At 56.4% G+C, this 26,876-nt stretch overlaps 1 protein-coding gene across 5 annotated transcripts in view; it reads left to right on the forward strand.

Annotated features, from left to right (window-relative positions):
- Positions 1-22,002, forward strand: part of GSG1L (GSG1 like) — a gene marked incomplete at both ends in the record, with an annotated part of 199,312 nt that extends 177,310 nt beyond the window's left edge. For 2 of the 5 annotated variants that reach the window (XM_080830384.1, XM_080830385.1), the window contains 2 exons: positions 10,206-10,276; positions 21,440-22,002. In XM_080830384.1, coding sequence (XP_080686510.1) covers positions 10,206-10,276; positions 21,440-21,537 — 169 coding nt within the window. Of the gene's footprint in view, positions 1-530; positions 585-10,205; positions 10,277-21,439 lie in introns of all 5 variants that reach the window. The other 3 variants (XM_080830387.1, XM_080830386.1, XM_080830383.1) reach the window with 2 other exon arrangements.
- Positions 22,003-26,876: the final 4,874 nt, after the last annotated feature.

Raw genomic sequence — 26,876 nt, forward strand, 5'->3', positions numbered from 1 at the left:
ACTGTAGCCACAGACACCAGGGGAGAGATCTGAGGGGCCCACCTGCCTAGGTTTTCCCCTCCTTGGGGGGTAGGAGGGTGGTGGAAGGAGCAGGAATGTCGGGAAAGCCTCAGTCTGAGTGTGTGGTGTTCCAGACCTGTGGCTTCACTTCTGTGTGACTTGGGGCAAGGCAATAAGCCTGTCTGGGCCAGTGTCCTCTGACCGCCAGCAGGAGAGCCCAGAGCCGTCAGCGTCCTGGGAAGTCACACTTTGATAATGCAGGAAATGTGCTGGGCATAGTACTGCATTTTGTATCTGTGAGTCTGTTTCTTCTGCCACTGATGTGACATAGAAAGCTTAGTAATGATTAGGACGATTGGCTTAGGAGACGGCATTTTAGGCATTAGGAATCTAATAACCATATTAATAACCACAGCAGACATAGGGTGCCTCCCCTTGCCCAGCACTCTTCTCTCTACTCCAGGTATGACTCAGTGAATTCTACCATGCCTCTGGGAGGTCGTAGGTACTATTGTGTCCCCATTTTATAGATGTGAAATCAAGGCACAGAGAGGAAAAGTGACTTGTCTAAGGTCACACAGCTGGTAAGTGCCAGAGTTAGGATTTGAAGCAGGCCACAATCAGTCTTGTGACGTGTGGCTTCTCGGAACTGGTCAGCAGGCTCTGCCCGGCACTGAGGAGGGAGCTGGGCTTGCAGGGGTGAATGAGGGGAGTCTGCAGAGGGTCACAGTGTGAGGGTAGGTGTGGTGCCCGGGGAGAGGGTGCAGGGTCTCCTAGCTGTGCCCACTGTTCCTGTCCACGGATTTGTGGATCCCACTTCACCAGGCCTCTCCCTCTGTGCTCCTGACTGAGGACAAGATGCCACCCTGTGGGGGCTGATGGGGCAGGGAGGGCCTGGTCTGCTGCTGCAAGCCACCCCCTTCTCTTCGAGTTTTCTCTGGGGGAGCCTATGCAGGTCTCGGGACTAACTGGGCAGATTCTGAACAGTTTTCAGGGGTTTTGAAATGCAGCTGTGTGTGTGCACGCATGCATTAGTGTGTGCACGGGGAGGCCAGTGTGCATGCATGTGGACCTGGGGCTGGGAAGCCTACCCCGACTCTGAGCGGCTGCTTAGAGAAATGTCTGGAATTAAGCGCTCCCCAGGTCCCCTGCCTGCCATCCCCAAGGAGGATGTCTTAATGGGCCCTCGGAGGGGAGGGTCGGAAGCTGCCGAATGAATGAAAGATAAATATTTGCAGACCCGGCTTTCCTGAATGCTTAATGTTCGGATCTGCTTTAACAACTTGTGGAGGAGAGCCAGACCTGTTGGATTGGACCCCGGCAGGAATTCACAGCCACAGGGAACAGCCGCCGAGGTGGGAGGGCGAAAGTCTGGGAGCTTCCAGGGGGGATAGCGGCTTGGGTGGCCTCCTCCCTGCGGAATCAGATCACCGGCCTTCACCTTGCTCTGCAACGTCCCACTCTCTGAACTTACTTGTTCATTTATTTACCGCCTCGTTTGTCGCTGCCTCCTTCCCGTGTGCACACCGCCAGAGAAAGTGAACAACAGTCTTTCTCGTTTCCGCTGGATCAGGCAGGCACCTAGGAGCTCAGAGGCTCCATAAGTTGTGTTACTAACTCTTCATAGTAATTACATCGTTACCCATGATGCAGAGCGGGGCTGGGCTTCCTATGGCTGTTCCTGGGCCTGGCTGCCGGTGCACTCATTTAACCTTGGATGCCCTCCGTAAGAAATCGACCAGGTTGAAATTAACTCCGTAATTTACTAACTATGGGTCACTTCCCCTCCTGCAGCCTCTATTTTCCTGGCTGGAAAATGGGCTGGCACCCTTCCTCACAGTTTTCTTTTGAGGATTACATGAGATGATGCGGTGAAGTTTCACTTTTTAAAACCAGGGCTCCCCCTTTCCCTGCCCACACCCCTGCCAGAAACCTCCCTCTGAATGGCACAAGGAAGACACTCCCTACCTGAGAAAGGAGCCCAGCACACACCGTAAACTGGCGGCCCTTGGAGAATCCTGCCGGAAGATGTGCTTTGCTTGGTCCCTATGGTGGTTTAAAAATGTTTAAATTTTGGCTGAGTTTTAAGAACCAGAATTGCATTAAAACGCCAAGGTTTTTGCTTTGCATGAGAAAGCGGAGGGTCTGGCTGCACTGGGCTCCCGCTCTCACATGGTGTCGGTGGGCTGGAGCGAGCGGCAGCATCCTCCCTGGGAGGCCCCCAGGCTCGCCCATCACCTGCCCTGCCGTGGGCCCTGGGGTCTATGGAGCACAGCAAGGTACCATTGCAGGGTCTCCTGGAGGTGACGGCAGGCCGAGGGCCCAGGCCCAGCCCAGGGCAGCTGGAGGATAAAAGAGCTTTCAGAGATGAGACCCTTGAGCCAAGTTTTCAGAGGCACGTGCAGCGTTCGCCAGCCAGATGGGCAGCGGGTGAGAGAAGGCGTTCTTAGGCACAAGCAGCAGCACGGGCAAAGGCCCAGAGGGGGAGCACACAAGTGGATTTAGGAAACTCTGAGCAGTTTGGTTTGATTTATGAGTGGGAGTTGGACCTGAGTCTCTGATCTCTCTCATCCTCCCACAGCACTGGGGTGGGGGCTGGCAGCCCCAGAGAATTTAAAAATTACCAGCTTGAGACCCATGGAGTAGCAACCCTCCCCAGGCCTCCTTCCTGGGTCGCACGCAGCCCTCACTGGGCCTCGAGGCAGGCATGGAGGAGCCAGACCTCAAGAGGGGGGAGATAGGCACAGACTTGAATGATTCCTACCCCACTGAGGGCCTGACACCCCCCTTTGCCCATCTCCCTGCCTGGTATGGTGGGGGGGCTCTCTGCTGTCTGCTCTTCTGTCCATTGTAGGGACACTCTTGAAAGGGCCTGTCTTCACTCTGTCCCCTCTCTCTCATAGCACAACCCGCTGCCCCAAACAGTTCCCAGGGGCCCTGACCCTCTGCACACACACCCCTCCCTCAGCCCCGCTGGCCGCTCCTCCCCTCCCCTTCTTCTGTTAAATGGCGATGCTCCCAGGGCTCTTTCTGGGCCTTCCTCTGTCCTCATTTGACACAAGCCTCAGTGGCCACATGTGTGCCAGGATTCCCGCATTCTTAGTCCACCCCAGACCGCCTGACTCCGTAGACATCTGTCTCTTTGTTGCTTCTACTCTGGATTCTCAAAAGCACCAAATCCTGGCATGGCCGGGACCGACTCACGATGGTCTCCTCCAAACCCAGGCCTATTGCCATGACTCTCCGCCCCCTATGGTCCTGCGCATGCGAGCCACACCCCTGTGAGCCCTACATGGTTTTCCTGCATCTGGCCTTACCCCTCCCACCCATGTCCCCTCCCCAGCGGGATGCCCCTTCACTGTGCTACTAAGCTCAGGACACCTCTGTCCCCAGTTTTCTGCCTAAAACACTGCAGCGATTTCTGCTCACTGCCACCTCCTAGCCTCACCGAGACCCTGGTCCCCTTTCCTGCGTGCAGCACCCCCTGGGCCCTCACAGTTCCCTAGCAGGTGGTTCTGCCTGCGGGTAGCCACTGGACCACTGTCCTCTCTGCCAGGAGAGCCCCCAACTCTGCCTTGCCGACGTTCATCCTTCAGGTGTGCCTCCAGCTTCGACCCTGAGCGAGACGGACCCATGAACCGTCCCCCACCTCGCTCAGCTCTAACCTTGTAGTTCCTCGGCAAGGTCCCACGGGACAGGGACCCATGTCTGTCGCCCTATTTCCTTCTCCACCAGGGGGGATGGATGGAGACAGTGATGAAGAGTGGAGCGGAAAAAGCCTCTTGGGCAGGTCTCTGGCCAGTCAGATAGGCCAAGAGACTTTTGCTGCCTGGGAGCTGTCCATGGTCTTGCTTGTGTGACCAGTTCCCCAAGCCAAGGTCAACAGCACCACGCCTCAGGTGTGCCCACCTCCTCGCAGGCCAAGGAAGGAGCTTTGTAGATAAACCAAGTCTTAAGGTTTTCACGCATCGTAGGAGCCCCATAGAGGCCATGAAAGGTGGGGAGGTGGGTCCCACATGTGTTAATGATTATTTGTTTTTCTAAATCACAATTTCTCACCCGTGCAGTTCTGAAAATAATCTCGAGGTGCTCGTATCTGGAGATCTCGGTTAAAAACCCAGTCCTGGAGAGACGGGAGAGAAAAGTCAAGTGCTCGGAACAGTCAGCGAGGGCATTGACAGCGTGGATGTTTATCTTCTCTGTTATTTTCCCCACATGTTTCGTATCATGATGTTATTACTCAGAAGATGGGAAGAGCAAAAAAAAAAAATATTTTCAAAAAATCCATTTATCTCCCCCTATCTTGGAATGACACATTTGATATGATGTTATGGAATCTTAATTTCCTACTTACAGTCATTGATTTGCCAGCATTTCTCTTAATTCCAGCCTGAATTCCACGGCAAGTGGAATTTTGTCCTTTCAAAATCAAAGGACAAAACGTGCCCTTTGTCCTTTGTCCTCTGTGACTGTCCCCTAGATAGTTAGCCTCTGAGACGTGTTCGGTCACAGCACCCTCTCGCCTGCCTGTTTTCGCTTTCACGGCCTGAATATTACTTCTCAGCGATGCTGTGCCCTTCCTCGCCCTTCGTGGGGGTCCTTTGAAATCGCCATGTACTCTGGAGAGGACTGTGGCAGCACCCGGATATGAGAGGTGGCCCCGTGAAGACTGCGGGACCCTTGGCCGGCCGACACAGCATGAAGGAAGAGCGGGAAACACAGATGGGCCCTTGAGTGGAAATCGGTCAGAAGGAAGCGGGAGAACATCTGGAAGGAATGGCCACTTCTGAACTCCCAGCTGGAGGGGACGGGGAAGCAGGAGGGAGTTGGCGAGGGGACCTCTGGGCACCCTCCAGCCCCACTGTCATTGTGGCCAGCCCTTAGGTGTTGCCCCTGTGTAGCTGGGACCCTGGGGAGGCCACTGGAGGCCTGGATCCACTGGGTCATAGCCTAGGACACCGAGGGCGACTGGGCCAAAGCTTAGCAGAGCCCCACGTGCGCCTAAAGCCGAGGGTCCAGTGCCTGGCTCTTCTGTGATCCGGGGCCAACGGGGTGGGCCTTACCTGGGAACCTGTGAGAACGCAGAGTCTCAGGCCCCACCCCAGACCTGCTGAACCAGACTAGCCCGTCATGACTGGCGAGCAAGGTCAGGCTCAGGAAACATCAGGCTGGAGGGCGGAGCAAGTGCCCAGAAGGTGGGCGTGGCCAGCGGCTGAAGGAAGGGCCCCCACCTCCCAGCCAGCACCAACCAGAGCCCATCTGCACACATCCATAGCGACGTGAGGACAGGAGTTGGTAGGAGTTTGAAAGATTTCTCAGAAAGCTGAGATGGCTGGGACACCCAAGCTTGCCGTCATATGTGGTTTTTCCCCCCATTTCGTTTTCTAGTTACTCATCTTTATTGTATTTTATTAAAAAAAAAAATGGTCCGAGGTAGATTGGAAATTAAGGGCGGGGGGGGGGGAGGGGGGAGACACCTAGTCCTTTGTCAGACAGATGGAGACGCATGCACAGGCTGTGGACTGCCAGTTCCTACCTGGAAGTGGCTGGAGGCTTGGGAAACAAGTCAGCCCAGGGACAGCGAGAGAGGGGCTGGCTTTGAGAATGGTACTGACAAGACCGCAGGGGACAGAGAACATTCTGGAAGGGTTGTGCTGGCGAGGCACTGGGGATGCTGTCTAAGCAGAGAGAAGACCCGGCGGAACCCCTGTGTGTGGTGACCTGACCTGCTGTGGCCACGTTTGGCCCAGGAATTAGGCAGGCAGGTACTGGGGGTCCTCCTGAGAAGACGGGGCGGTGGCTCTGTTCCCCCCGCAAACCATCGGAGCCTCTCCGCCTCTGTCACTCCCCGGCATCCATCTCTTCTCTCAGAAGAGAGCCAGTACCCAGCCGCAGCCTGATTCTGGAAGCCGTGGGTCCCTGGGGCGGTGGCTGCGTGACCGTGCAGTCACCCCCTGCACAGCTGTTGGCACATCTGCCTGCAGTTCTCAGAGCTGGAGTTGGATAGTCCCCGCTTCCCTCGGGGACCTCACAACACAGGTTGAGGGGCCCCAGGGTGGGTGGGACTGAGAGTCCCTGGCTACCCCGGGGTCTGCGCAGCACAGTGGGGACACCCTGGAGATGTGGGCACTGATAAGCCGGAATTCAGCCGCACACCGCATGTGCTTATCTGCCCCGTGGCCCCACAGTGACGTCACGCTGCTGCCTTTCCGTCCGCCACGCTGGGAGTGTGCACGGACACCGCAAAGCCGGGCTCTTGCCTCCTGTCCGAGAGCTGGCCGTTAACTTTTACCAGCCCCCCACTGAATGTGGACAAGTCCCAGGGTCACATCAGTCTCGGTTCTCCTACTGTAAAATGGGGATGATGGTTAATGGTGGTGGCGGTGGTGACTTTGGCTCGGACATAGATCTGAGTGGGTGCAAACAGACCCCAAATAATGAAGATTTAGACAGTTTACGAGTGTATTTTGTTCTTACTTGAAAGGCTGGGCAGGTACTGCGGTTCCTATCGCCTTCACCCGGGGCTCCGCCCCCTCGCTGGGCACCAGCCTAGCTTCTGCCCTGACTCTCCTTGTCCCCAGTTTGTGAAGACTCTGTCTCTTCTGAGACGGAAAGCTGCATATGACTCCCTGTGGGCACTCTCTGCCCTCAGTCTGCTGCTTCTGAAACACCCCTTTCCAGAGGCGGCGCATGGCTCAGGTCTAACTCATGGAGTGGAAGGAGAGGGGGCGTGGCTTTGGTGGGGGGGCTCCGGGGTGGGGATTGGTGAACATGTTAAAATACCCGAACCATGAGGAGTCACAGATGGACAGACCATAAAGGTCCCCGGAGATGAGGTTGATGACGACCATAGTGATAAGGATGTGATGAGCACTCCAGATGCACTTGGCTTCCCACGGACTCATTTGTTTACTCCTCTAGCCACCTTGAGAGGCTGATGCCCACTGATCAGAGGAGGAAGCCACACGGGCGGGTGGTCAGGACATGTCCAGACTCAAGTGGCTTTCACAGAGGTGATGCCCGACACCCGCGGAGGGAAGCACACAGCAGGTTCACGGAGGACAGCCATGTTCGCTGCAGACTGGGTGCCCCTCCTGAGCAAGGCTTCAATCCCAGCACTGTACCCCCCACCTCCATTTGCCCTTCAAGGCACTTGTAGTTAATTTCTTGCACCACCATTAAAAAAAAAATTGTCTTCAGAAAGCTCGTAATATTTCCTGCAGGAAATCACAGTTCAAAATCAAATCTAATTGTCACCCAGTGCCATTTGCCATTGATCTTCTCTTTCTACACAGAACTCAGCACCCCAGATGTTCCCCACGGGGGCTGCTCTTAGCCTCGGGCTGCCTCTGCTCTTCCCTCTCTCTTCCTTGCCTGCGAACACTCCTGGGGATGCCTGGTGCCAAGCACCACGCTAGACCCTGGGGCCTCCAAGTGGAGAACGAGATAAACTCCATCCCCTTCTCTTGGACTTTAAAATGTACCAGGGAAGCCCGCCGATTAAGTGGGTTTAGAAATCGTGGTGGTTAAACTGTTTGGAGCCCTGGCTCTGTGCCAGGTACCGGGCTCCGGGGTGCACAACCACCAGCGGGGTGCTGGTGTTTGTCCTTATTGTCATGCTTAGCACCGTGTGCCCATTGCCATGTAGAACCTTCTAGACCATAGGTTCAGAGCAGTCAGGTGAGCTGCACAAGGCCATGCTGCTTGGGAATAGCAGAGCTGCCGTTGGCCATGATCCCTCCTCCCTACAGGGCCCACGGGCTCAGTCGTGACCAGAAGATCCCTGTGTCCTGATGTGTTTCTTGCCGGGGAGTGCTGGGGGGCTATGGGAAGGTCCTCAGCTCTTGTCATAACCGCTGACATGCCTTACCCCTCACCAGAGGGCTCCCAAGCGCCTGCAGATTACTTCCATTGATGACTCTGGTACTCAAACCCAGCACGAGGCCTCCAGTATTTGCCGGCTAATTGGCAGGTGTTCTTTGATCTGTTAACTATTGAATTTTGGGCTTCCTGGTGCCAGGTCTGGGAGCCCAGGGAGTGGGAGGGACCAGACCAGGTGGGGCTGCCTCTCTCTTAAAATCCCATCTCCTGTGCTCACTGGCCCCTGTCCCTGGGGCCGAGGCTCCCTGCAGAGCCCAAGGGAGGTGCCCAGCATGAGGCTTGGACAGCATGATTTCAGAAGATAAGAAACCCTGAGAACTGGGAACCTGGGGTCGGTGGAGTAATGGTTCAAGATTAAGGCTGAGAGACGCAGGAGGATGTGTGAGGCATGTATGTGGCAGGGCAGACATCTGTTGACCCAGAGGCACTGGACATGGCCAGGCAGATGGCACTCTGGGATAGGGATGGGCTCAGTTACCTCTCCAGCCTCCATGCAGTGTTTACAGTGTCACGATTGGTGGTATTCTTGTCTTGATTACCTCTGGGAATGGGGAGCTCAGCATCTTTCCAGATACACATGCAGGACTACTTTAAAGAATGTCAAACTCTTAAAAAAAAAGAAAACCCTAAGTGTGTCTGTTAGTAGGGGGTTGAATATTAACTATTCTCCCCCATACAATATGAGGGAAAAGGTAAGTGAGATTTATGTGTACTGACATGGAACGATGCTGGAAATTTGTGGGTAAGGATAAAACCAGGTTATGTTACGCTGAAAAGAAATTAAAAAAAAAAAACCCAGGTTATGAAAGCATGTTTAATTTGAGGCCGTATATGTTTTAAAAAAAAGTTTTAATTCTGAAATGATAAACACAAAGCTCCTAGTGGTGGTGAAGCCACCACAGGGAGGTGTCATTATAAGGGGGGACTTCTGCTCTATGAGTGGGAGGTTGTTTTTTTTTCTTCTTTTTTCTTTCTTTCTTTTTTTTTTTTTTAAATAAACCAGTGCTCTCTGGAAAATAACAAAGATGTTTCTACTAAAAGATGCAAAAAAAAAAAAAAAAAAAAAAAAAGGAAAAAGAAAGAAGAAGAAAAGGACATCTTTCCTTGTATGGAACCTTCCCACAGCCTCAACTGTCTACAGTGTATACATGCCTTCCTATAGCTTCCGCCCTTAGGGCTTTGTGCTGCCATCAGGAACCAGCCGGGCCATAGAAAATACTTGTCAAAGACCCACTTGTGTTAGAGTTTGCTCCCTGGGGAGCACAGGCCTAGTTCCTGGGTCCAGATGGCACGGGGAGTCTCGGGCAGCGTTATACAACGCTTATCACAGTCTGCCTCGTGTGCACGCTGTCTTCTACTGGACCGGAGGCTCTGGGGGCAGACCGTGCGGTATACATTTCGGCGGGGCACACGGCGTCTGGAGTAAACGGCCCAGAGCAGGGCCTCTGGACATTCCTGGTGAATGAGTGAACCAGTGGTCTGAGGGGACCAGAAGGATCAGTGCAGGAGTATTTTTGTCCCTTCTACCAGGCATCTGCCATGGCCTGCTTGTCATCTGTCACCGTCCCCATGCCTCCTTCTCTAGCCCCACGCTCTGGACACAGCTGGGCAATTCGAAATAAGACGTGATGGCAAGAACCAGAAAACGGGGTTGGGGCATTTGCTTGGGTGGGGACTGAGACTTCCTTGCAGGAGAGAACAGAGGATATCCGTGCAAAGAAGAGGCGGGAGGAGGAACGCAAAGCAAGTAAAAGGCCAAGAGGAGTTGAGGAAAGATCTAAGAACGAGCGTGGCCGCAGATATGGAATTGGGAACACTTCCGGGGTTCTTCAGCAGATACGAAAGTGATTGGCAGCGTCTCCACTTCGGGGGACCAGAGTGTGTTGCTCTTATGGGGACGCACTGGACTGGACCACGTGGGGCTCCGTGATGAATTCGGGTTACTCGGGGGCGAACCCAGTGGGGGAACACGGCCCCACCCCTTCCCCGTGCCCTGTCAGCGGCGGGATGAGGGTGAGGGCTTAGGTCTGCAGCTGCCTGCACTCAGACCCTTGCTGGCTCAGCATCCCCCACCCCACCAGTTCCAGCCCCGTCTGGAATTGGACTGGTCACATTAGCTTTCAGTGCCTCAGTTTCTCCATTGACAAAACGGAGATCACGGCGCCCATCTAACAGGGCCGTGGTAAGGGTCTTGGCAGCGGCTGTGTCCCAGGTTGCTTTGCGCAGGGTTCCCAGAGGGAAGAGACTGTACTTTTCAGGTCCTGGGCCTCTGCCAGCTCAGCTTGCTCTTTCTGACACAGGCTTTTGGGTCCTTTTCTTTCCAGGATCGAGAAGGGGGATGGGCACGAGGAGGAGGACCTACGCTTAGACTGTCGTCACGAGAGATACACTGCCCGTAAGTGGCCTCGTCTACAGCACCCCGCCAGCGCCATCCGAGGGGAGGGGACCCTGGGGATGAGCCAGGCCGACCTCTCCCTGCAGCCCTGCTTGCTCCCGCAGACACACACTGCAGGTGGGGAAACTGAGGCTGGCGTCTTGGCATAGCCGGTCCCCCGCACCCAGCGACTGTGGCCCTCTCACGAGGGAGATGGGATGCTAAGAAATCGAGGGAGGATGTTGGGTGCTTCGGGGCAGGCTGGCGAGCCCCAGCTCAGGTCCAGGCTGGGTGGGCTGTTGGCCAGAAGGGAGAAGGGCCCCAGGGTCTGACTAGCCAAGGCAGGGAGGGGACAGTGGTTGGGTTTCGTGTGGGCTGCAGAGGCTCCTGGCAGCTCAGAATGCATTGGCTTCGTAGCCTCACTGTGGGGGCCACCACAGACAGAATCTAGGGCACCCATTAGGAAAACAAATGCCTGAACCAGAAAGCAAAGGTTGGTGAAAGGAGAGAAAGGGCCTTGCTCTGGCTGGTAAAAGAAGAGGCGACGTGAGATTAACGTTAAAATGGTAGAAATTCAGCTCAGCTCAGCTCAGCTCAGCCTGTGGAAGGCCTGCCATGAGCTCCCTGCTCACCATACCCCCTTCCAAGGGCTTTTCGTGCCTGACCTCCTGGGCTCGCTGGCCCCCAGCCCCGACAGCTGGGATTACAAGCCACGTTGTGCAGATGAGGAAATTCAGACTCAGAGAGGTGGAGTAGCTTGCCCAAGGTCACACAGCACGGAGGCTCACAGTAGAGCAGTTCCAGCAGATGCCGTCCATGCCCTGCCTGTGTCTCCCAGACCTTTCAGGACCCTCCAGTGCCTTCCAGCAGCCAGTATCTGCATCTTCGTGCCTGGGGGCTTCTCCCACCTGCACTCCCAGAAGCAGAGGGGGCCAGGGAGCAGAAATCCCTCTGAGGGGCTCCGGAAGCCCGTAAGAGGAATGAAGGCTGAGAACACCGGTCCAGTGTTGCAGGCTCCTGCTTGGGCCCGAGCGTCCCCGAGCTTCCTGCAGAATGGGCAGGCAACCCTGGGTGGAAGGAGGCCCGGGGGCTGGTCTTGGGGGCAGGGAAGCCCAACCCCCGAAGCCCAAGGATGAAGAAAGAGGTGAAGGGACCCCGTCAGGCTCTAAGAGCAAGCACCGGAATTAATGAGGACACCCAGGGTTGGGGCACCTGCAGGAGCCCTCCACGCCCAGCCCGCCCACCATGGCCCTCACCCCTGCCCTAACCCACTTCATCTGCCAGGCAGCTTTCCCTCCCGGAAGGAGCATCAGTGCCCTCGTGCACAGGTCAACAGCCTGTAGGAAATGCATCTTTCGTTCCCTCCAAGGCCCAGCTGTGAGGGAGCGAGAGCACACACAGTCGTCTGCCTTGTGGGGCTCACCCCCCTCTGCAGGGTGGCACGGGAGAAAGTAAGAAGCAACTCAGACATGAACCAGGCCACCTCGGCTAGAGGCAGGTGCTCAGAGGGCGCGGGTGAAGGCCAGGCAGGCGGCTGTCGGGCGCCTCCGTGACCGGAGCCTGGAGGATGAGAAAGAGCCAGCCCCGGACGCGCCCTTCCAGGCAGAGGCTTGCAAGTGCTAAGTCCCCGAAGCAGGGGTAGCAGGACCGGAGGCCAGCGTGGCTGGAGCAGGGACCGCAATGGGGAGGCTGGTGATGGGGCTAGAGGGGCATGGGGGCAGGGGCGCGGGAAGGAGCTGGCCATGCAGTGGGGAGCCCAGGGCGTTTTGAGCGGGAAGGAGACTTATCCAGATCCTTCATCTGTTTCTGCATCTGTCTATACCTTTAATCTGTGCTTAGAGCTAGATCATCTCTCTGTCTGTCTGTCTCCATTCCATATCCTTCCATCCAGCTGTAGCCATCCCTGCATGCATCCATCCGCACTGTGGGGGAAAGGGTTGAAGGGGAGCAAGAGCGGAGACCCGGCGGGCAGCTTAGATGCTGTTGTAGTCATTCCCAGGAGAGGTGACCGTGGCCTGACCTTCGGCAATGACGATGAAACTGGGTGGGTTCAGGAACTCCTTGCTGGAAGAATTGTCAGGATGTCTTCGTTCGGGTTCTCCCAGAGGCAGACCCAGAGATAAGGACTTGGCAGCAGACAGCACCCATTTGGGTGATCCCAGAAGACACAGTAGGAGCAGGGGAGGCAGCCCAAGTAGGGAGAGGCAGGGTCTGTAAAGGACACAGTATGGAGGTAACCGCCCTGAACCCCGCTGGGGGACTGGGGCCACTGGTGCAGAGCGTGTGTATCTGAGTTACCCCTCCAGACACAATGGCCACTCTGCTCGGGCCCTGGGGGTGCTGGGCCAGGGCCCAGGGTCTGCATTCCCCTGGGGTGGGTGGAGGTCAGCCACTCACCTCGCCAGAGGGGGGTCCTCCGGGGCATCCGGGTGTCCAAAGAGGACAGAGGTTGGTGCGCCCGTGCTGTTTGTCTGGGTGCAGTTGGACGGTCCTGCAGAGCTGGAAAGGGAGACAGCTGCAGCTAGGACCTCCAGGGAGCGTGCTTGGGGTGGGGAGAGCCGGCAAAGATGCTGGATCCTAACGCTGTGCCTGGGGGGGCTCACAGAGAAGCCACCGAAGGCTGCAAGGAAGGGGCTGCCGAGGGCCGGCGGGGGGGCCCCCAGAGGTTTGCCAGATCCCCGCTTCCCAGGAAGAAAGGAGCCTCCGATCCCACAGCGCCTCTGCCAGGTGTTCCTTTCATCCGGTAGCTGAGCTGCCGGGATGCTGGCTTTCCCCCGGGGCCCGTGGAGGCGTTGGGGGCTCGGTTCTTACCAGGAAAGGAAAGCTCCCCGTCCGCAGCCAGAGGAGCTGGCCTCAGTCCCTCGAGTTACCCCTGACGTGGCTACTCCTGTGGCTTCAGAGAAAGCCATTGACGCAACACATCTTTACAAAAGCTGCTCCTCTGGACCGGGCCCGGGCTGGGTTCTGGATCACAGGGGTGCGCAGGGTGTGTTCCTGGACCAGGGGCCTCCCAACCATGGCTGTCCTGTGCAGCCAGAGCTAGAGTGGGGTCCATACAAGTGCTGTGACGGCAGAGGCTGGGCACCTGCTCTGGCTGGCGGTGAGGGCGAGGGGCTGGAGAGGGAGGGATACTTGGCCAGGGGTGACCCCACTTGGTAGAATCCTACAGCGATTATGGTTCCTGGACTAGATGACAAAACTAGCGAACGAGAGCGCAGTCCCACCAGGTCTGCTGGTCCTACCTCCTTCTGTGTGCGTTCTGAGGACTTTACATTTAGCTGCTTATTTAATCCTAAACACGGCCCATTTTACAGGTGGGGAGAGTGAGGCCCAACACATGGCAGGGCTGGTATTTGGACCCAGCCGGTCTGGCCCCAGAGCCTGAACCCTGGGCCCCGAGGGTGAGCTGCCGCGTGCCTGTGGGGGTCCCCCATGCTGGGTGCAGCCGTCTACCAGACCCTGGGCGGGGCCCAGGGACTCAGGGACCAGCCCCATGGGGACTTGGTCCTCGCAGACCTCGTGGGCTAGAAAAACAGCCTGATGAGGCCATCTAGGGAAACGGCACCGTCCCCAGAATGCAGCCTCTTAGCCGCTAGTGAGGTTTTGGCCAAGAAAATATTTTGGAAATGCCTGGTCGAGTTTTGCAATATTTCTGCACCGAACAGCTGCTCGGATTTTGTGGTGGGCTGACTTGCGGGCAGGAGGGACGGGGGAGGAGGAATGTCAGCGAGCCCACGTTATTAAAGGCTTACTGTGTGCAGGTCTCTGCTCAGCCGTTCCCAGCCCTGGGAAGGAGGGAGGATGACTCTGCTGTGGGGATGGAAGGAATAAGGAGCTGAAAGGCAGCCTGACTTGCTGGGATCTCTGGTACCCTGAGGGTTATAGCCCTGCTCAGTTGTCCATTTTTCTCCTTCCTTTGAGTCCAAGGCCATTTCTGTTCTGGCCCCCCAAACCCCGCCCTCAGCTCCTCTCCCTCTCCCTTCCCTCATCCTGCCCCAGCCCCCTTGCCTTTGTAAGAAAATGCAGAACATCCCCTCACAGGACCTTTGTACTTGCCATTCTCTCTGCCCAGAATGCTCTCCCTCTAAACCCTTGCATGGCTGGCGTTGTCTCGCCTTGAAGTCTCAGCCAGAAGGCTGCTTCCTTGGAGAAGCTTCCCCCTGACTGCAACTTTCTTCCCCCGCTGTCCTCATTATGACCTTGTTTTCTTTCCTTCGTGGCACCTGTCCCTCCTGAAATTATTTTTTGTATTTATGTACTTGGGTTTTGTTTGGTGGCCGCTCCCAATTAGGTTCCGGGAGAACAGTCCCCCTGTCTTGTTTCACTGGAGTCTGTGTTCCGAGAACCTGGAACGGTGTGTTGCCTGTGGCTTGTGCTCAGTTGCTCTTAGGTGTCTCCCGCTATTTCCCACCAGAGCAGCCACTTCTCCGTCCACCGGTACACGGGTTTTGGGTACAAGTTGCTATTTTTCCTTGGGCTCCTCTGATACGGACTCTGCCACAATTTCTTTTTCCCGAGGAAAGAGTGTGCTTTTCAAACTTGCCTCGGGGGCTCTGCAATGCCACCAGCTAGCTGGGGAGTGTCACATCAGATGTGACATTTGATGGAGGCGATGCTGCCATCTGGTCCAGGTGTCTGCATCTTCCTTCTGGGGGTAACTGGGGCTTGCAGCTGATTGCAGCTGTCAAGTTCAATGCCTGAGACAAGCTTTTGATTCTGCCAGGTGTGTCTGTAAGGCCGGGCGGGGCCTTGGCAAGAGGGCTGTCACTTGCCGGGTAGAGAGGTGGCTTCTGGGAGCTCCGTCTAGATGGGTTTCCACCGCCGCTGCCCTCAAAATAGCAGAGGGAATTTCAAGAAAGACTTTCCTGGGTCCAGAGCAGCTTGGCATTTTTATTAGATCAAAATCACATCCAGTAGAGTACTGCCCGAGTCCGCTTCCTTTATTAAAATGGAAGCAGACAATGTTTCTGAAATAAATGTCGATGCCTACTTGCTGGGCACCCAGACGGGTCTGCGGCTTGGAGGCCTCTGAGACCTGGGGCCCGGGGGGCTGAGAGAGCCAGGCCAGTGTTCACATCAGAATCACCTGGGGGGCTCCCTAAAACACGGATTGCCGGGCCCCGTCTCTGAGTTCCTGGCTCAAGAGGGCTGGGGCAGGGCCTGGGCATCTGCATTCCTAACGGGGCCCGAGGGACGCTGCTGCTGCATCTCTGCAGACCAGCTTCCGAGCAGCCCCCGGCCCTGAGCCAGGACCCGCCCCTCCGAAGCTGCGGCCAGGAGCGGCTCTGCATTTTGTCCCGTGCTTGGGCCCTTTGGTGCCTTCTGGGTGGAAACGGGTGCTTCTAGGGCCAACTCCTCTTCAACCCATTCTCCTAAGATGGTTTTGGTGCCATCTCCCCCATCCCCTCCTCCTAGGTCCGCAAGCGCCTGTGGTGGCCCCCCTGGCGGGTGCCAGGCTCTGTGCTGACCCCTCCCACACATGCCCACAGAGGCCCTCACGCCACCCCCTTCCGTCCCCGCTTCATTTCCCAGCCACCCACACCTCTCGGGACCCTTCTCTGCTAACTGTCCCCCTACTAGATTGGAAATGTGGGGACAGGGGCCTTGTCACCTCAGCTGTGTGGCCACCCCAGGGCCTGGCCCACAGTGGGTCATCAGCATGTGTCCAGTGAATGACTTAGCTTACTCCATCCCCTCACGGTAGTTACTCTGACGACTATTTCCGTTTTACGGGAAAAGATACTTAGGGTAGGAGAAACCAGGTCATTTGTCCTGGGTCACAAATCCGGACAACTTACTGTGCTTTTGTTCTTCTCTGTGACCGTTTCTTTTGCCCAGAAACACTTGGCGGGCAGTTGTTAAAATACAGATTTCCCTGGAAATTCCAACTCCTTGGTTTGGGGCAGGGCAGAGGAATCCGCATCGGGTAAGTCTGATGCTCAGGTGCAAATCCCAGGTGCGGGATGGACCCCGTCACCTGGAGGGGGCTGCTGGGCCTTTTCCCCGCAGGCACCCGTAGTCCCCCAACCCTCGCTCCGCCCGCCGCGTGTGCCCTGCTTTCCAGCCGCACAGACCTTCTCGCCTCCCCTGGCCACCAACAGTGCTAGGTTTTTCACACCTCCTGAAAACCTCATTTACCTGCCAAGAACCTATTTCACACTCTGTTCCTTCTGCCTGAAAAGACCTGTCCCCTTCCTCCACTGGGCAAGAAACGAACCCTACTTGTGGAATTGTGAGCTTCACAGTGCTTTCTAAGTCTAGTTCAAACGTCCAGGGGATGGCAGCCAGCCCCGCCTTCCCCCTCTGCCATGCTGGTCATGTTCATCTCTGCATTGTCTACAAGGTGAGATTTTATGGTGGTTACAAGCCTGGGCCTTTGGAGGCTGCCTGGGTTCAAATCCGGCAGTGAGACTGTGGACAAATGACTTAACCTGTCTGGGCCTTGCTTTCCTCATCTACCAAATGGGCATAGTAATGGCACCTCACTCAGATTTCTGAGGATTAAATCAGCCAGTGCCCATGAGGCATGGTGAACGGCTCCTGGCACACTGTAAGGGTTGTGTGCTCTCATCATTTCCGCCTTATACGTCTGTCCTGCTCACAGGCACTGGCAGGTGTCTCACTCCTGTCTGCAGACCCAGCACCCACAGTGGAGGCGGGCACACAGTAGGTACTCAAAAAGCGTTTCATAAGAGAGTGAAGGAGTCCGTGGTCCTGGGACAGGTGGCAGGTTAAGTGGACTCAGCCTGATTCTGAGCGTGGAAAACAGATGAGCAGGCCGTGGGGTTTCCAGAAGATGGACTCCAGCCAGGACAAGGCTGGGGCGGCCCCCGTTTGATCTCCTAAGACAAACAGTCCCCAAGGCAGACCACAAAACCCAACCTCCCTTCCACACAGCTCTCACACACACCTGCTCCTCTTCCCAAATCCTTTCTTGTTCATTCATTTAACAGATGATCAGTGTGTGTGGAATTAAGTGAGGCTCTAGGGACACAGCAACGAGGAGCAGCTCAGCTAATCTGTGTCCCACGTTACGTACAGCCTCGTAGGGAACCGGGAGGAATCGAGTAAATGGCTATTCCCAAATATGCCAGAGTCTCTGAAGTGCCCTCAGGATACAGATCTGCAGAGTGGGGCTGACTTGGAGAAGCAGCCCTAGGGCCCTTGCCAAGGTGGTGACATTTTAGGAGTTGAAAAGGGACAGTGGTGTCACTAGCTGAAGGGTCTCCAAAGCCAGACACCTCAGGACCAACCTTCATTCATTTCTCCCTCACTCCCCTCACCCCCTCTCTTTCTAGAGGAAAGAATTGGGGCGGCGAGACAGTAGGGTCTGGTTGGACCCGCGAGTCCTCAAGAGAGGGCGTCAGCACCTTGGATAGCGCATGTGGGGCAGGGCAGGGGGGTTGGCCGTCACCTGTCTCTCCTGTGCCAGGTCGGGCTGGGCTGCTGTGGGGTCAGAAACACCAGCACCAGCCACTTGCCCACCGTCATCAGTTCCTTTACCAGCTTCAGAGCACCTTGGACAAGTTCCACCCCCTGTAAGTGCCCCCGTTCCCCCTTCGACACATTTGCGGTAGCACCGGCAGACTTGGCTTTGAAGGGCCCTTCCAACTCAGTGAATCCATTCCGGAACAGAGGATGTGACTGCACGCCATTCAGCAGAGCTGAAAGCTGATCTCCTGGGATCTTGGTGCCCTGGGGGAGTTCATGACAGCAATTTCCCACGGAACGATGGAGAAATGAGGACGGAAGAGACAGGACATTAAATGTGTTCATGTTCATTTGGGCCGAGTACTCTGCTAAGCCTGGTTGCTTCCAAGGGAATTTAAAACACACCTTCCTAGTGGCACCTTGGACAGATCTCTTCCCACCCTTGGGCTGTGGCTCCCCATCTGTGAAGAGAGGTGGGTGACTCCTACCCCCTCCGTATAGGCATTTTGTTATTACTGTGTCAGTCTGAGATCAGATAGGAAGGACTTCTAGCTGGGGGCCTGCTGGGCCTGCTGAACCTTTGTAACTCACATTCATTGCAGGTTCAGAGGGGAGAAGGTATTTGTCAACAGTCACACAGCTTAAAAAAAAAAAAAAAAGAGAGAAAAGAAGACTGACAGACACAGCTTGTAATCAGTGGAGCCTGGATTGGAACCTTTGACCGCAAGACTGCAATTAGAGTTCTCCCCCCTAAGCCTGTATCCACAGGAGAGACTGACTGAGGAGCCTCGCATAATGTACAGAATCTCAGACCAGGAGGGGCAGGCAGAGCTCACTCTCCAAGCTTAGGAATTACTCCATCCTCCTCCCGCCTGGTTTCTTCACTTGTTAGGAAGAGTCAGCTTAGGACTTGCTGTGTGCCTGGCCAGGTGCTGGGGGCCAAGGCTCTGGGATGAAAGTAGACTCAGTCCCCACCTGCACTGGGTCCCGAGGTTAGCTGGGGAGACCCTCACAACACAAAGTGACAAGCCCAGGGGGGGAGAGAGAGATCCGCAGCCTGTCGTGGGGTCATGGGGGGAGCAAGGCCTGTGCCTGTGAGGTCGTGGGATGCTTCCCAGAGGGGGTGCATTTGAAAGACAAGTGGGAGACTCAGTTACCAGGAAACAGGGAAGGGCATCAGGCCGAGGGACCAGAATGTGTGAAGCCACAGCACAGTCATGGAACAAGGATGCAGGCTGGGAAGGAGAGGTCAGAACTGGCTAGCCTGAGAGGTGCTGCTTAGCCCACAGACGGCTGTAAACGTGTTAAAATGTAAATGTCAGTATTGAAAGCCTAGGAGATTTTATTTTGAAATTCTGATTTTCAGTTTCCCTGAACTTTCTGGAAGATCTGAGCCCACATTCTCCATGGCAACAATTGGCCAGAGCTGAAGAATGGTTGTTTCTGGCTGCTTCGCCCATTTATGTCATTTGATTGGGCCCCGTAGACCTTCTGAGGTGGTATTCTCCAATCTATGGCATCAGGAGCTTCCCCCTCCCTCTCCCCCCCCGCCCCCTGCCAGCTAGTGACTAGCCCCAAAGTAAAGATACTGGAAGATGGAAAGTGCGCCGGGTGGTGGTGGCCTGGGGGGCGCTCCTCAGGCAGGGGGACCGAGCTCCCTACTCTCCACTGTAAATGGCTCTGGGCCCCAAGCCCCTCCTGGGAGGCCGAAGAAGAAAGGAGGCTTCCAGTCCTTGGTGACAAACCCACCTTTGGATCCAAGCGACAAGCAGCCTGATCTTGAATCAAGGAAGGATAGGGATCATGGCCTTTCCTCTTCCATCAAAATGCATGATCACTTTCTCTCTGTTCCAGCAGACTCTCCGGGGTTGGCCCTGTTGGCAATGGTGGGAGCAGCTACGATCACTTTTAAATATTCATTTAGAAAAACAATGAAACCTTTCTGCAATCAAATATTTGCTTCTAGATTAAAAAAAAAAAAATCCAAACACCTAGATCTTGGCAGCATTCACTTCCAAAGAATGCAACTGTTTCAGTGGCTGGGGCCAAAACAAACATTTTTCCCGAGGCCAAATGGTTCCAGAATGTTTGCCAATTATTTCCCACCCTTTAAAAAATACACTAAAATTAGTAAAGCACTAACATGAAAGAATATCCAAGGCAGAAAAAACATCAAAGCACAAAACCCCACGACCACCCTCCAAATCAGCACAGCCATCCTCCCCTCTGCCCGTGGCTTTCCAGGCTTTGCCATGAGGAAGAGCTGCTTTGGGGGTGGAGGAAGGGTAATGAGCCATCTGTCTTTAGAGGTATGCAAGCAAGGGCTTGGCTTCACCAGGAACTCCCACCTCAGTGGGGCTGGCTGCGAAGAACCTGTCTGACCCCAAAGGACGACAAGAATGTCTGAGCCTCCATTAGAGCTCAGAGTAGAAAAACCAACATGGAACACATGTCTTTAATGAGGAAGTGTGGAATCAGGAAGAGTCAATCAGCTGCTTATCCTTGCTGAGCGTCCATTCCCTCATCTGTAAAATGGGTGCTAGCTCCTTCACAGGCTTGTGAGGCTAGAATCAAGTAGGGTAGAGACCTTGAATGCTCGGTGGCTGTTGGTTTTCTCTCTGGCCCCCCAGCCCACCCACCGCGCCCATCTCTCTTGCCTCTGTTTCTCTTTCTGCTTCCACCTCCCCTGATCTGTCGTCGAACTTCTGTCTTGGGTCAAGCCATCCTTCATCTTGGCTTGTGGTCTGATGGCCAAGCTGGAGAGTCCCACTGGGGCAGGTGCTCCAAGATGAGGGAAACTGCTAAGGGCCTCAAAGAGATGTGGGGTGCTTTCTGTAGGAGGGGAGATGGGAGCCAGGTCCTGAGGGTTTGATTTACAGCAGGTACAAGGACATGTTAGCAGGTCGCGGCATGGGGGTGGACACCGCTCCTGTGTGTCGGAGATGTTAAGGAGGCATTTGAGTGAAGGCAGGGAGCAGGCTTCCGAGAACCCAGGGAGACAGGAGTGAGCATGTTGGACGAGGACCAGCTCCCAGCCCTTCTGCTTGCCCCGGCCCCCGAGAGCAGCGGGCAGCAGCAGGCAGTGGTGGAGTCTCTCCCCTTTGCCCTGGGCCAGGGCGCTGCCCGGACTCCCTTTGGGCACAGCCACGCACTCACTCTCAGTGCCTGTGTACGCCTGTTCTCCTTCTAACTCTCCCCCAGCTCCTTGAGCACGTGGAGACACTGTAGTTCAGGGAAGCCTGGTGGGTGGGTAAGTGGAGAGGCGGTGATGGGCTGGCTGGGTGGATGGGTGGGCAGGGGAGGGAGAGGGACAGGAGGCTGGAGGGTTGGGTGAGTCCGTGGGGGTGGCAGCAGGCCAGGCAGTGGGCGAGTGGGTGGGTGAGGTGGAGGGTGTGCGAGTGGGAGGCTAGGCGGATGTTTCCGGAGGCAGGCAGATGTGGCTACGGGAAGTCGGGCCGCTGGGGGTGTGAACGGGGTGGGAGGAGGGTGAAAGGTGTGTTGACAGTGCATGAGTGGGTTTGGGACTATGGGCGGGAAGCGTGTCAGAGTGGGGTCGTGGGCACATGGGTGGGTGGGAAGTGGATGGCAGTGGGTGTTGGCGGATGGATGTCGGGGTGGGTGGGTAATTCGGCTGGGATGCTGAGCTGGGACGTGAGCGGTAGGTAGCTGGCTGTGGGTTGACAAATGGGTGGGCAGTGGATGCGTGGAGGGAGGAAGGCAGCTGTGAGTACTGACCAACTCGTCTCTTGACAGGACACCATCCACACATGGGAGATTCCTGGCCCCGGAGCTCCACACAGGAGGTCCCCGAGCTGAACCGCCAGTGCTGGGTCCTGGGGCACTGGGTGTGACCAAGACCCAGCGTGGCCCCCAGACTTCAGGCTGTCATCGGAAGCGGCCCCCCCCGCCACAAGACCACTGGTCTGGTGCCCCTGGAGAGTTGGCCTGTGTGCTGTGAACTCAGCCAGCCTGTGTAGGAGACACAGGCCTGCCCTTCCCACCACCGCCTGGGGCTCAGGGCCCTGGACACGGAAACAGGGTGGCCTGAGGCATGCACGGGGCTGCACATGGCGACTTTGGGACAGCGACTCCTGACTTTTGCCACCGTCACACACGGCGCCCTGTCCAGTGCAGCCAGGATGCCACGGAAGACACAGTCGTTGGCCACGGAAAGCAGGCCGGGAAGTTCAGGGGGTGCCGGGCGGCGCACAGCCCTGCCCGAGGCAGGGAGTGGGTGGGGCTTCCTGGCGCTGGCACCACAGTGGGGACACAGAGCAGGCACACAGCAGGGGCAAATAAATGCTTGTTGAACCTGTTTTCTTGCTATGTGTGGAGGCCAGTTGCTCTCTGGGCTGTGGCTGCCCCCCACGGCCCCACCCTATCAGGTCCTCAAGGACCCTGAAGGTGAGACAGCCTGAGTGTGCTGGGGTCAGGGCCAGACACTGAGGTGCCCGGAGTAGAAGCTGGGTCTGGGGGGTTGGGGTCAGGGCGGAGCCAGGCTGGCATGCTGCCTTGGATTCCAGAAGGTGTGCAAGGTAGGGATGGGACAGGCAGGTGGGAAACTTGGGAGACAGGGCCTCAAGCCCAGGCCCTAAGCTGCCCTGACCCCATGGGGATCCTTGACCCCATGTCTAGAGGTACCTTTATGTGGAGTCCTGGGGCTTAGGTGCCTAGAGAAACATCCCTATTATAAAGATGAGGGAACTTAGGGTCACAGAGATGAAGTAACCTGCCTAAGATAACAGAGCTAGTGAATGCAGAGATGGGGTCAGAACCAGGACTTTAAGAAGCCTCATCCCTTTCCAGATGGATTTCTAGAGCTTTCCCCCAAGTAGAGAATGTTCTGCAGACTTCCATACGTCCATCCATCACCAACCCATTATCCATCCTCCATCCTCCATCATTCATCCTTCATCCATCATCTGCCAATCCATCTATCCATCCATCCTCCATCCATCCGTCCATCCAACCCTCCCTCCATCCATCCATCCATCCTCCATCCATCCATCCTCCATCCATCCATCCTCCATCCGTCCATCATCTATCATCCATCCATCCTCCACTTACCAGGTATCATCCTTCCTTACATCAGATGTCCATCCATCTTCCTTCCATGTATGACCATCCTCATCATGTAACTCCATGTATCCATCTATCCGATGATACGGTTCATTGTGCCCCTACTATGTGCCAAGCACTGCCGTGAGCACTTGAGATAAGATATCGAGCCAACCAGATGGGTGTCTGTCCTCACAGAAGGGCGTGACAGAGAACTAGACAGATGGCAGTTGCACGGTGTGTGGCATGCTTGGCGCCCAGCTCTGGGGCCAGGCAGCCAGGAATTAGATTCCAGCCCCCCCACTTGAGACCTTAGGCAAGTGACCTAACCTCTCTGTGCCTCATCTCCATGGGCACATGGGGATAATCATTATACCTACCTCGTACAGCTGTCCTGAGGGCTAACTGAGCTAATGTACGTGAGGCATTTAAACAGAGCCTGGCACATAGTGCTTTGTTGGTGTTTGCTCTCATCTTGGTGGGGGAAAGTTAGGGGCTATGGGGTCTTAAAGGCAACACCTTCTGGGGGAGGGAGGAGGCGGCAGTGGTCAGGAGGACTCTTTTGGGAAAAAGATGTTTAAGCCAAGACATGAATGTTGTCTAGCTGTCAGGCAAGAGGGAGACTGTCAGAACATTACAGGAACCTTCCAGCAGCCTAGACTGTAGGTATGGAGAGAAGGGAGGGCCACAGGGGGTGAGAAATCCGGCTGCAGAGGAGGTCAGGGGAGCTGGGCCAGAGGGACACGGAGCTTCCCTAGGAAGCTGGGACTTTATCCTGGGGTGCACCCCACTGTGCATTCTAGAGGATTTCTGCCGCCTCATCCCTCTCGGGCTCAGAGGGAGAGGAGAGGGTGGTCTGGCGCACACAGTGCCCCAGGAATGGGACAACGAGGGCAGATTCAGCTAATCCAAAGGGAAAGTCAACAGACTGACGTGTAGAGAAAGTTGGCAAAGACTCTCCGATTCCGGGCTTAGGTCAGGGGCGGGTCCGGATAGCTTGGGTCTCAGGGTCCAGGGGACACCCACATAGAGACGTGTGCTCATTCACTCACGCATGCATTGACTGATCAAGTGATTCATTAATCCATTTTCCATTCACTCAGTAAATATTGTGCACCTACTGTGTGGGGCAGGAGACGGGTCTGGGAGGAGGAGCAGGGCCCACTGACAAAGATCTCGAACATCAGAACAAGGAGTTTGGGCTTTGGCCCCTGGGGCTGGGCTCCCAGGTCACCAGGCATCCTAAGGCTCTATCCTCAGCCGGGGTCCTTCTGTAGTTGGCGGCTGGACCACCAAAGTCCAGGAGATGATTTTAATTGACATATGGGCAAACATTTAATCTATTTTAATAGTTGTGTTTATGTCAATGTGTATTAGGAAAAATTGTATAACGGGCACCTTAGTGTCATGATTTCACAGACGCTGTTGCTTAGGATGAAACCAAAATAGGCATTTAAGTAAAAAGACAAAGAACTGGTTTGAAGAAAAATATTCAATAAATAATCGTGCAAGTGGTATGTGATTACGGTATGCGGACGGCCCAGTGAAGGCCTTTCTAACCCCCTGATCAGTCCAACCATCCGTCCTCCCGTCCCTCTGGGCACCTGTCGGGCAGAGAGGGTGAGCCCCAGCTGTCTTCCCGTCCCACAGAGCCGGCAGCAAGAATGCTGCTGGCAATGGGAAAGGAAGCTTTGTCTGGCCGGCTGGAGGCCTGTCCCAGTGGCTTCTGCTGAGCATTCCTGGGAGGGTGGTCTTCACGCGGGGAGGAGGGGAGACCACACGGGCTGAAGGCAGGAGGTATCTGGGTGCCAACATCCAGCGTCCCTGCATCCACGCTCCCGGGGCTCCTGTGTCCACGTCAACCCCGACAAGCCTGAGTTGGCGCTTGGTGCTATGTGCACGCCCATTGGCCCCGAGCACGTGCTCCCAGCTGGTCCGGGACATGAACGGGCCTGCGCATGCTTGGGGGCCCGCCGTGGGGCTCTGCCTTCTCGTTGGCTCACATCACCCCCTCTTCCCAGGGGAGCCGTGGGGGCCCCAGCCCAGGGCTAATGGGCAGTCCCAGGCCTCAGGAAGTCGTAGAGCTGACCTGCCTCTTGGGCTGGTGGCTGTGATGTCGTCCCCGACACCCTCACCAAAGCCAGCCTCTCCTGGCCACACGCTTGTCTCCACAGGTAACGGAAGCATCAGCTTGATTCACGGGCTCCCTTCGTGCAGCCAGGCCTAACTTGTCGCACTGGGGAGGCTTGTCCCCCGGGAGGAGGTGAGGACCAAGGAAAGTGTCAGAGGCCGTGGAGTTAGTTCAAATCCCGAGACTGCCACAGACCTGCCGTGGGTCCCGTTCGTCCATGAACCGCTCACGGAGGGGAGGGCTCCCGAGGGCCAGGCAGGACAGTGCAGGGGCACCGCCATGGCTGTGCCATGGACACAGTCCTCACCCTCACGGAGTTTGTATTCCAGCGAGGAGACAGAGACGACTCAAATCACTCCAACAACAAAACTATCACTTCCAAGCAGGACGAGTGCTATGTAAGCCAACCCAGAGAAGGCCTGATTCATGCTGGAATGGAGAGGGTGGGGCTCTCAGGAAGGGCCAGCAGGGACCGAAGGAAGCAGCAAGGGAGTATGGGTAGAAGCCACAGCATGTTCAAAGGCCCTGAGGGTGAGAGGACTGTTGGGTGTGGGCTGTGACAGGACACAGCACTTGGAGCTCGAGGCGAGGGCGTGACGTCTGCTGCTGAGCCATTGGTCTTCAGGGGTTGGAGCCCGTGGGGTCTGGGGGTGATGGCCAGGAGTGTGGCCTTCACCTGGAAGGCCACAGGGAACCACGGGCAGGAGGATTTTCAGAGGAGGACATGGCAAGTTCCTCCTGGCTGTGTGGGGCCAAGGCCTGGGAGATGGGGTTCAAGGCAGAGGCAGAGTGAACAGAGAGGGGGCTGCGGCAGGTCCTGGTGGGAGACGGTGGGGGGCTCAGGCTGCGGGGGGTACCAGGGATGAGCTAACCCACCCCCACGCAGCCTGGGGATGGGTGAAGGCACGAGGCACACCAGGGCTCGGCTGGCTGTTCTCTGAGGCTCCTGTCTGGGCTTTGATGCTGCACAGACGGGGACAAGGAGGGCCACTTGGGGCCATGGCAGGAATCGGGGGAAATGTCATCTGAGCGGATGAGTTAGAAAAGCGCCTGACCTCCAACCACAGGCACTGCGGCCCCGGGGCACATGGCGTGCGGGGGGGAGGGGGGGTGGAGTTTAGCACCACTCACCCCTCACTCTGGGGCTGTGGCCAGTGAACAGATCGCACCAGCACACGGGTGGACGGCCCCGCTGCAGAACTGAGGACAAACTCAGCCCAGCCAGGGACCATCAGTCATGAGGAAAAACCATGTGGGGATTTACTGCCTGAACAGACAGGAAATCCCGGCGCGGGACCTCTGCCCTGTCCCCGGCACTGCCCAGCCCGCGACACCCCGGTAATAGCTTCTGGGGCCACATTTCATCCTGGGCTGACATCAGCGATGCCTCCACCTACGGGGAAGCCCTGGCAGGGGAGTGGGCCTCTGCCAGGAGGGGGCTGGACCGAGGGGGGCTGGGGGTGCCCTGGGATGCCAGGGGGAGGGGGAAGGGGCTTCTGTGTGGGAGAAGTTCCACCACATGAGGCTGAGCTCGCAAGTCCCTGCACCAAGCCCGCCTCCCCCCACCCATCCTCGTGCCCTCCTGATCCCCCCCAACCCTGGAAATGGCCAGAGTGAGTGTGGGGGGCCTGGGGGTGCAGGGTGGGCTGGGGAGAGAGGCGAGCGGTGGGGAGAATGAAAGAGCAGAGGCTGAGACCTCCACTTGTGCTCCTAAGGCCAGTGCCCCTTGTGGCCCAAGGAGCCAGCGGAGGCTGGGAGGTCGCCCTGAAGGTCAGGAGGGGCCAGTAGAAGGTGGGGCGGGTTTCTCTGGCGGGGAGCCCGGGTACGGAGCTGGGAGCCCCAGCTCAGCCCCAACGACACTGTTTTGTTATGAAAGCCTCAGTGTGCACAGCTGGGGCCCTATGGCCAGGAGCACAGCCCCACCCCTGCCAGACGCACACACCTGGGCACACTCCAAGACCGCCTGGGCTGTGCAGGTGACATGGGTGAGAGATACAGGCA

The sequence above is a fragment of the Martes martes genome, assembly GCF_963455335.1.
Source record: "Martes martes genome assembly, chromosome: 18".
Classification (NCBI taxonomy): domain Eukaryota; kingdom Metazoa; phylum Chordata; class Mammalia; order Carnivora; family Mustelidae; genus Martes; species Martes martes.